Raw genomic sequence first — 11,438 nt, 5'->3', positions numbered from 1 at the left:
TAAGGTTGTTTATAAAGCATTATGCATGCATTAAGAATACCCTTATGCATTATAAATATACAGGCTTCGTAGAAAGTGTTACAAAATGACAAAAGCGCATGACAAAATTGCTAAAATTGATCTAAAATAAACTGAAAATATAAAAGTAAACGCTAGATCAACATATTAATAAATGCTGTAATAGTATAAAATAACACTGCGTCACATTCAGGTTGTTATTTTTCCATGTTTTATGTCTTGGATTTATAGTTTTAATCTATATTTTTTTGCTATTGGGCTTGTTTTCCATTCTTCAAGTGTTCTTGAAATATCTCTCTTAAGTGTTGTATGAGTACTGATGTTATGTTTTGATAATGATTGTTCCAGGGGCCTGTTATGATGCACTTAACAACTTGATCTGGACGTGCTCCAGCGACTACATGGACCAGTGGTGTAATCCTGGGAATCAGGCCTTCCATCATGTGTGCCAGCGACTGGGCGTCAGTCACGTCATCAGTCAGCCTAAAGGTACTGAAACTATATGCCTATGTAAACAAAAAGTACAAAACAGTTAGCTGGAATAGATTTTTGTATGGTGTAAGATTGTACAACATAACATTTTCGACTTTCGAAACATTACACCATGTCCTAACCAGGCACAGTTTCCAGCTGTTAATAGTGATGAAAGCTTATTTTGCTTAAATGTCACTTGTGAAAAAAAAGTGCGCTTTTGCATACTTTTAAAAGAGCACTTATTACTGTATACTTTGAAAGAATATACTTAAGTGTAAATGTTTTCAGACACATAATTGCATGTTAATTGCAGTTAAGTAGAAATGTATTATAATTAAAATTTATATTAAATGCAATCAGCTGAACTTCAACAAAAACTAGTGTGTTTTTGACCGATTTAAGTAAGACTTAAGTACATCTGTTGTCTTTGAAATATGGTACTGCTGAATGTACTGTCAAGCATTTGTGATGAACTACAATATCTATGTCTTGTGTTTTTAACACTATTTGTAATTACACATTTGTAACGATGAAGTTGCAATTTAGTACATTTAAAATATATTAATTTTAAATGTAATATTACATAACACATTACAGTTAAAATAATAATCAAGTGCTTTACATGTGCTTCAGTTTGTTAGTCAAGACATCAAAATAAGTGTACTATAAAACATGACAGGATTATTAAAACATAAATTTGACATTATTATAAAGGTCACTTCTTAAAAGTGTACTTAAGTGTGTTAAGAAACAGTCATGAAAGAGTCACTTAAGTGGCCTTTTATGTCATTAACATTAACAGTTTCATTGTTTTTTTTAAATATACTTTTAAGATTAAGTATACTACAAGTGCACATTCAATACAATTAAGTGCACTTATTTTTCACAAGGGTGAGCGCGTTTTAGGCCACTTGCTACACAGTTTTTGTTTTGTTTTTTGTTTAGATGTGCTGACATTTTGTGCAGAAATGATCTGTATCATTTTCCCTATAATATGTTTTTGACTCTTAATGACAGAAGAGATGATAGGCACATCCAAAGTGATAAACCAGCTGCTCCATCATGTTGGCGCCATGTGCATCCATCAGCTCAACCTGCTGGAAGCCAGCAGTAATCTGCACCTGGGACCCTTCATAGGAAAGCAGCCCATGGAGGCCTGTCACTTCAGCTTCATATGTGACGTCATGGAGAAGGCCATGGTTAACGGAGACACCTGCATCATCCGCTGCATTCTGGTCGTCTTTCAGGTGGGGTTTCGCTAGAATATTATATGACTTTTAGTCAATTTTGATGAAGCTTTTCAGTAGTAGTGGTAACTTTGTTAACGGAAACTATGCAGAAAAAAAATATTATAAAAATACTTTGTTTTTTTTTTAAATCCAGGTTGTGTTCCAGTTTTTTAATCTAAATGCAGAGCAGAACCGAGACTGTGTGAAGCGTTCTGGACTGTTGCTGTGGCAGTTACTCATGGCTCCTCACGATCAGATAGAGCCGGAAATACAAAGAGAAGTGTGTCTCGCCATCAGGTGAGCCTTAAAATGAAGTCAGAAAATCCAAAAAGTCAAAGAATATCTCAATATCTGCAACAACTATAAACCATTTTTCTTTATTCTCATTAGCTCCGGTTTAAACACCTTGTACCAGAGCGAATCGGAGTTGAACAACCTGCTCAAATTTGTTTTCACAGAGGGTGAGAATTGCAAATAGACAGACATAGTACAGAAATCATACATAATTATAAGTCAAGTCAGCATTGAACAATTTCATATTGATGAGCAACATATGCCAATAATTTCTATGTTTTTTGTTTTTCTCTCTGTAGGGGAGAAGAACAGTGGTTTGTCTCAATTGCGTGATGTTATATTAAACAACCTTGCCAACCAGTTACAGAAGAACCGCTTTGGTAGTGAGGATGATGACCACTACAGGTAACAAGTTTCACTACTCTTCAGACGGAAAGTGCTTATGTTAAATTTAAATCGTTCACTTCTGTATTTTATTCTACTGCTAAAAATGTACATTAATTTTCTTGTGATCACAACCCAGGTTCTATCCTTGTCATCTCAACAAAAATGTGGTGTCATTCACCTTGATAACTGACTGTAAGGGCCCTATTTAAACGATGTAAGTGCATGGTCTAAAGCGCAAGGCGCAGGTGCACTTAGGGCTTGTCCAAATCCACTTTTGCTAGTTTAACGACGGGAAAAACCACGTCGTGGTCTAAAAGGGTTGTCCCTATTCTCTTAATGAGTAATGGGTGTGTTTTGGGCATAACGTGCAATAAACCAATCAGAGTCTCATCTCCCATTCCCTTTAAGAACCAGTTGCACTCGTGCCATGGCGAATTCGCTATTTACACGGCGGAATTTGCAAGCGCAAAGACAGAACGCGTCTCCGGAGATGAAACATGCATATCTGATACATGCAATGACTATCCATTATGACATGTAGGCATTTTTATATTTATGTAGCCTACACAATAATAATCTTTTACATTGCAATCCTTTAATTTTTAATATTTGGCATGTTTGTGTGCTGCTGTGCGTACCTGTGTGTGTAATAAGCAGAGCGCATTGTGGACCCGCCTATAGGCGCATATTACTAACACGCACTTTAAATAAAAAAAATACTGCACCATTGACTTTAGACCAGGTTTTAGTTGGTCAATGGCGCAGTCTATTTCAGATGCCTCAAAATAGCAATGCGCCTGAACACGCCTCGTTTTCAGACCAGCACGCCCAACAGATGGGCGCAAATGCATTTGCTATTTAAACAACGTGCCGCAGGACGTGAAAATGCTAACTGCGTCAGGCTGAAGCTAGCAAAAAACACTTGCGTCGTTCCTGGCGCCGCATTGCACTGAGTGTTTGATAGGGCCCTAATGTCTGTAGATGATTTTGTGGTTAATGTCTGTCATGTGCAAGCACTTTCTCCCATCTTCCCCTGCAGGCTGAAAGATGAACTGTTGCAGTGTATCTTGAAGACTGTAGTGCGTGAGTCATGTCTGCTCATCACCAAATGTCAAACCGTTTCCAAGGAAGACCTTCAGAAGCTTCTCTCCACTGTACCTGTATGTGACTTCCACATAAATACATTTAAGAATTACTGTGTGGAGAAAATGTTCATTTTTACTTTTTATTGAACTTTTAAGTGAACTGAATTAATGTTAAAAGATGCAGTTCTACAAGCTATTAGCTTTCATAACCCTTGTGAAAAGATGTGCACTTTAGTATAGTTTAAAGAAGAGTACTGTTACTGAAATAATATACTTAAAAATACATGTATGAACGGAAGATAATGTTTTCAGACATTTAATTCCATGTTAAGTGCAATTAGATGAAAATATTTTGTAGTTTAAAATTAAATTAAATGCAGTTAGCTGAACATTAGAGTTTTTTTTGACCCACTTAACCCTTTAAGTAGGACTTAAGTAGTACATCTTCATATGTAATTTCATAATTACTTCTATTGTCTTTGAAATATGGTTAAAGTACTGCTGAATGTACTGACAAGGAATAATGTTAAACTAAAATATACTTTAATGTCATTTCTATGAAAACTTGTATGTCAGTTGTAATTTAATTAATTTAAAATTTATAAACTTTAAATGTAAAATTGAATAATACACTACAGTTTAGGGATGTTCATTTCGGTTATTTTTCCTAACCGACGCTCGTTAACCGATTATTAACTGTTAACCGACAAGATTATTTTAAATTTGAATTTAATTAAATTAGAAAGGATACGTGTCTGTGACCCGTTAAAAATACTAACATTTGTTTCCCGGGGATTAATTTTAGGCTACATGTGCAAAAAGCAGCAAACAACAGAACGTGAGGATTCACATGGTCTTCATATCAACATCACGCACATGCAGCGCTTCTGCGAGCGGAGAAAAACATAATAAAGCTAGGCTATATATATAACGATAAATAGGCCTATACGAGAAATATATTTTTACTTAAATAATATATTAAGAAAACGAAAGAAAAACTGTGCAACAAGTAGCCTAGTATTCAGAGTTTCGGTTCATTTCTGTGCTGCGTGAAAGGAAACCAAGACGGCAGAAAGCGGCATCCTATTTTTCTTATAGGCTTATTTTACAAAAGCACAAAGATTTGTTTTTATTGTGAATGTACACAAATAAAGGCAAACCTTTTACAATTCTGATTATCTTTATGACTAAAAGGAGTAGTTGCTTCCACTGTTAGAAGGAACAAATTCAAGTGATTGCGCCGGCGCTGCATGCGCGCACACAGTTAAGCTTTGCTACCTTGACAATGTAGTCTGTTCATTATCATAATAAAATACAGTCAGTCAAACATATGGAAAAACCACACTGCTCAGTTTAAATATTTAGCTAAATCTGTGTACGTTATCACCGTACTGCCGTCATGTTATGCAAACCATGTTGTTTTACGTGGATATTGGAACGCCATTGAAGCCTAGGCTACATAATAAATAATATTTTGGCATTCAAATACATCGTGAATACGTTAACATTAGATTTTGTGTCGAATGACAGACGCAACATTGGTTTCAGTTTCGTTATAGCCTATTTGAATTTGTTTTGGCTTGTCGTTTATATAGCTATAGGCTAGCTTCTTATATTTTTAATTCTTGTTCTTTTCTAAATACTGTTAATTGAAAGGATTTGTTGTGGAATGAGGGGAGCTAAAATAGCCTAGCTATGTTTACAGTGTTTATTATAATGTTTGTAAACATTTTGCGTCGGCATTAGGCCTATTTCTGAATGAAATAATAAAATGCGACTTATACGCGACTTGCGACTCGTATTTTAGCCATGCAGCAAACCTTCTTAAATATTTTGAGAAATTACTGAAAAAAAAAAAAAACGTTTAACTGATTGTATTAATCGGTCAAAATTCTTACGGTCGGTCAACCGGTTAAAAAGAGCATCCTTAATCTTGATTTAAGAATGTTTCAATTTTTTTTTTTTACTGGAAAACAAGACAAAAATACTGAAGAAGAAGAAAATTTTTGCAGTAAAAACCAATGTACAAAAACATGCCGATACTTGTTAGAAAAAGCATCTCGTAAGTGAAAAAAGCTGTGCTGTTTATGTAATAGAATATGACATGTAAAGTTAATGGGGTTTCTGCATAGTAACGTACTCCACAACGTTGGCCGGCGAACATTTGACATCGTAAATGCCACCGTTTCTGATCAATCCCAAAGTTTGTTTGTTCATGCATAGTTCTGGAGCTGCTGTGGTGATGGTTTGGGTGGTGTGTTTGGACACAGGTGATGTTGCAGGCATCGGTTGGGAGCGTTTGGAAGGCACTCCTCCTCCCCCCGGCCAGCCTCCCAAAGGAAGAGTGTACTTCACCTACTGCGGCCAGCGTCTCGCTCCTTATCTGGAGGACGTGGCCGGAGGCATGTGGCCTGTAGTCCACATTCAGAAGAAGGTTTGCACACAAAAGATAATTAATCAGTTTCAGTTCATTTATAGGTTCAAATGGATATGCTTGGGAGGAAAAAAAGCCAATAGCAACAATAGCAATTTTCAGTGTCATTGTAGTACTATTTGTATACTACTATAGTATTTATTAATATTTTGAATTAACTTGTATATTTTCAGTCTTCATTTTAATTTTAGTAATTTAATTTTATTTGTTTCAGTTAGTTGCCAAGGCAACATTTCTCATTTTTATTTACATTTTAAAATGTAACTCAACAAATATTTACATTTTATTTTATCGTATTTCAGCTTTATTTCAATTAAAGACAATTTCATTAACAATAGGGTTGGGAATCGAAAATCAGTTCCAATTCCAGAATCGGATACTTGTTGTAAAATTTAAATTTAAATTCCGCCAATCAATTCCTGTGTGCACATCTTTTTTTTTTTTAGGTGCTGAAAAGGGGCTGTTAAAAATGTATCTGTCTTTGAATCATTCATTCAAGAGATTCATTCAAAAACACTGACTCATCCAGTAATGAAACAAGTGAATCTTGAGCGAGTCATTGAATCATTCCATTCATTAATTACATGAGATTTTTACTTGTCTTATTTTTTTTTCTTCAGAATTTTGAGAGAACTACAACCTCCATTTATAAAAAAAGTCAATTTATGTAGCCTGCTGATTTTTTTGCTATTCATCATGGGATTCAGCAGCAATTAAATGTTTTGCAAAAAGAGAGACAGAATAAATGTGACCCTGGGCCACAAAACCAGTCATAAGTGTACATTTTTTGAAATTGAGATTTATACATCATCTGTCAAAGCTGAATAAATAAGCTTTCAATTGATGTATGGTTTGTTAGGATAGGACAGTATTTGGCCGAGATACAACTATTTGAAAATCTGGAATCTGAGGGTGCAAAAAAATCCAAATATTGAGAAAATCATCTTTAAAGTTGTCCAAATGAAGTTCTTAGCAATGCATATTACTAATCAAAAATTAAGTTTTGATATATTTACGGTAGGAAATTTACAAAATATATTCATGGAACATGATCTTTACTTAATATCCTAATGATTTTTGGCGTAAAAGAAAAATCTATAATTTTGACCCATACAATGTATTGTTGGCTATTGCTACAAATATACCCCAGCGACTTAAGACTGCTTTTGTGCTGCAGGGTCACAAATATTTTTGACATCTAAATGTTTGAATTTTTTTTTTAACCACATTGGAATCGATAAGCAGAATCGGAATTGGATTGATACCCAACCCTAATTAAGAATAACAGCATTGACTGTTACACCCAATACAGCTAATGAATAAAAAGGAGAGATTATAAATTAGATGGAAAGACAAAAAGATGTTCAAAAAGACAAATAAGTAAAATGGACAAATACATTTCAGATTGCAGAGTGTAAATAAAGAATGAAGGGCACCTGATAGGATATAATGCATCATATCTACTCATCAATATTATATGTTTTCCTGGGTTCTGCAGTTCTGGGATATTCAGTGACATCTGTTTTTATGATTGGTTTAAGCCTTCAAAAATGTGCTTATGTAATTGTTGTGATTCTCTTTTTCAGAATACGAAGATTCACGCAAACTTCGGCTGCCGGTTGTTTGCGTACGCAGAGGGACAGGCTCACCGAAACGCCGCCGATCTCTGCATGGACCTCTCAGAGGAGATCAGCGCCAACTTCGAGGCTCTGCCCTTCGCCATGGCCTCCGACAGTGACAACGACGCCGGCACGAGCGTGGCGTCTGACTCAGGGTCTCACGGTCCCCCGTGTCGCATCGCTGCGGTCGTCACAGCACAGCAGCGTCAGTGTCCACATATTAACTTATAGTTTCAGAGCAAAAAAAGCTGTGTGCATGTACGGTACCAGTCAAACGTTTGGAATAATTAAGATGTTTTAATGTTTTTGAAAGAGTCTCTTCTGCTCAACAAAGCTGCATTTATTTGATCAAAAATACAGGAAAAACTGTAATAGTGTGAAATATTATTACAATTTCAAATAGCTGTTTTCTATGTGAATATATAATTTATTTCTGTGATCAAAGCTGAATTTTCAGCATCATTACTCCAGTCTTCAGTGTCACATGATCTTCAGAAATCATTCTAATATGCTGATTTGCTGCTGAAGAAACATTTCTGATTATTATCAATGTTGAAAACAGTTGTGCTGCACAATATTTTTGTGGATAGATTTTATTTTTCAGGATTCACAGGTGAAAACAACGTTCAAAAGAGCAGGATTTATTTTTTATTTATTTATTATATATTATTATATTTATTATTTGAAGTAGAAAGTCACTTTTGGTCACTTAAATGCGTCCTTGCTGAATAAAAGTATTAATTTCGTGATCATCCCAAACGTTTGAATGCTAGTGTATCACGGTTTCCACAAAAATGTTCAGCAGCACAACTGTTTCCAACATTGATAATAATCAGAAGACAGGTGTATGTTTGTAGAGTAATTTACAACAGCTTCGAACGCGGCTCAGCCAATCAGAATCAAGGACCGGAACTCTCCGTTTTATAATTCAGATTTGATCACAGCAATCAGTTACATTCAAAAATATATCACAATATAGAATAGTTCTTTTAAATTGTAATAAAATGTCACATTTTTTTGTCAAACAAATGCAGCCTTGGTGAGCAGAAGAGACTTCTTTCAAAAACATTTAAAAAAGATCTTAATTATTTCAAACTTTTGGTTAGAATCTTTTAAATTTTTCCCTCCTACTACAGAATAAAACTCATTATCTGGCAGAATCAGGAAGGCAGATGTTATTTAAATTTGATGTGGGTTAAATCTTGTTCTTCTTATTTTGTTTTGTTCACAGAGTACAGCAGTGATGCCTCTTGTCACTATAAGGTTGAACTGAGTTATGAGAATCTGGTCGTCTCCGGGCCAAACGCTCATCCGCCACCGATTGCTGATGATGAGAGCGATGATGAAGATGATGAAGATATTCCTAGGGTATGAAGAGCTCATAACCAGGCCCTTAAAGGAACACTCCACTATTTTTGAAAATAGGCTAATTTTCCAACTCCCCTAGAGTTAAACAGTTGAGTTTTACCGTTTTCTAATCCATTCAGCCGGTCTCCGGTTCTGGCGGTAGCACTTTTAGCTTAGCTTAGCATAGATCATTGAATCTGATTAGACCGTTAGCATCTCGCTCAAAAATGACCAAAGAGGTTCTATATTTTTCCTACAATAATCAAAAAAGGAAGTCCGGCCTGGACCAGATCAAAGGAGCGCTTCAGCTGGGTGAGTGAACGCATGTCTCTGTTTATTTGCAACGGCTAAACACATTTTAGCATACTTTAAAAAGAGTACATATTATGTACTTTAAAAGAATATACTGAATGCAAACAGAATGCAATGTTTTCAGACACTTAATAGTGTTTTAATTGCAGTATTATAATTTAAAATGATATAAAATGCATTTGGCTGAACTTTAAAGTGCTTTTTGACCCACTTAAGTAGGACTTAAGTACATCTTTATATGTAGTTTCATAATTATTTCTATTTTCTTTAGAATATGGTTTAAGTACTGCTGAGTATATATATATATATATATATATATATATATATATTATTTTATTTATTTATTTATTTATTTTTAATACACCTTTTTGTGAGCTTTCTATTATAATTATTATTACAAATATATATATATATTTATTTATTTATTATGTTTTTCAGTTTTTATCAGCAAAAAAATCTGCAAAAGTCAGATTTTTTACTAGGATAAAAACATAAAAATGTAAATAAAAATTACAAATTCTATTTGAAAATAAAGTATTATTGAAATACTTTGCATATTCATGAATATTGACTCTGCGGATGTTTTATTCATTATTTTATTTCATTTTTTTATATTTTGTCAGTTTTTATTTTGATGATTTTAGGACATAATGAGAAGCATCCTTTCACAACAATATTTTTTCTAGTAAAATCAGCAAACTGATGTATTAATACTTGATGTATAAATAATATTAACATTTATACATATAAATATTTTAGCATTTTTTCCCACAATATTGAAATAGTCCATACATGTTCTTTGCAGGCTGTGATAACCTTTTAGCCTCTTTTAAATGCACCTGTTTCAAACACAACCAATCAGAAACTTGACTGGCTTGATTTGTGTGTGTTCAGGCCAGTGAGCTGGTGCAGGTGGAGACGTATCTCCGCAGTGAGGGAGTGTTAGTTCGGTACTGGTACCCCATTGAGACGCTGGAGAGGCCGCCGGCAGGATCCCGCAGGGCTGCAGCGAACGGCCTGGTGTCTCTAGACAGCAGCAACATCCAGATTCACCGGTAATGCATTTATAGAAAGTTTTGATATATTTACAGTAGGAAATTTACAAAATATCTTCATGGAACATGGTCTTTACTTAATATCATAATGATTTTTGGCATAAAAGAAAAATCAATCATTTTGACCCATGCTTGTAATTTTGGCTATTGCTACAAATATACCCCAGCGACTTAATACTGCTTTTGTGCTCCAGGGTCACATTTCTTATTGTCAATTAAAAAATATCAGGTTTTTACTGAAAGAGCTCTTCTTTTAAACACCATGTTTCAGTAACATTCAGTACTGTGTGTATGTGTGTTTCAGGGAGCTGCTGCGCTGTGAAAGTGCTCTGGCGCGTCTCTACTGCCGCATGGCATTGCTCAACATCTTTGCTCCCAAGAGCCCTCACACATTCACACGTCTCTTCCACATCCCCGCCGTGCGCGACATCACACTTGAGCACCTGCAGCTCTTGTCCAATCAGCTGCTGGCTCCGCCTCTGCCAGGTGATGTCATACGAATAATTTAATGAGCACGGGTTACCAACTTGTTTGGTCCAGTTTCCAAAATGTACATTTTACATGTTAAAGGAATAGTTGTAAAATGATATTTGGTGAAAATGTCAGGCCATCCAAGATTAGGATGAGTTTGTTTCTTCATCAGATTTGGAGAAATGCAACATTGCATCACCAATGGATCCTCTGCAGTGAATGGGTGCCGTCAGAATGAGAGTCCAAACAGCTGATAAAAACATCACAATAATCCACACCACTCCAGTCCATCAGTTAACATCTGGAGAAGACAAAAGATGTGTGTTTGTAAGAAGCATCCATCCATCATCCAGGTGTTTTAACTTCAAACCGTTGATTCTGTTGATTCAAAATATAATCCATAATCCATAATAACGCTTCCTCCAGTGAAAAAGTGCATCTCCTGTTGTCTCTCACATCAAAATCCACCCACATATTTGTTTAGAGCTGTTTTGGACTGTTTAAATGGTGCTTGACCTGTGCAGATTTCTCTCCTGATTCAGACCAGAACATTTTTTCACTGAAGGAAGCGTTATTATGGATTGTGGACTCATATTTTAGTTTAAAACTAAATGTTAACTGATGGACTGGAGTGGTGTGGATTATGGTGGTGTTTTTATCAGCTGTTTGGACTCTCATTCTGACGGCACCCATTCACTGCAGAGGATCCATTG

The 11,438-nt window shown here is 35.3% G+C and overlaps 1 protein-coding gene across 1 annotated transcript in view; it reads left to right on the top strand.

Moving 5' to 3' along the window:
* Window positions 1-11,438, top strand: part of LOC107691858 (probable E3 ubiquitin-protein ligase HECTD4) — a 128,342-nt gene that overhangs the window by 93,415 nt on the left and 23,489 nt on the right. The window contains 5 exon segments of the mRNA XM_016490682.1: window positions 5,758-5,921; window positions 7,508-7,745; window positions 8,772-8,908; window positions 10,094-10,254; window positions 10,559-10,740. Coding sequence (XP_016346168.1) covers window positions 5,758-5,921; window positions 7,508-7,745; window positions 8,772-8,908; window positions 10,094-10,254; window positions 10,559-10,740 — 882 coding nt within the window.

The sequence above is a fragment of the Sinocyclocheilus anshuiensis genome, unplaced genomic scaffold (genome assembly GCF_001515605.1).
Source record: "Sinocyclocheilus anshuiensis isolate Anshui unplaced genomic scaffold, SAMN03320099.WGS_v1.1 scaffold206, whole genome shotgun sequence".
Taxonomy (NCBI): Eukaryota; Metazoa; Chordata; class Actinopteri; order Cypriniformes; family Cyprinidae; genus Sinocyclocheilus; species Sinocyclocheilus anshuiensis.
This window is presented reverse-complemented; position numbering and strand designations above follow the sequence as displayed.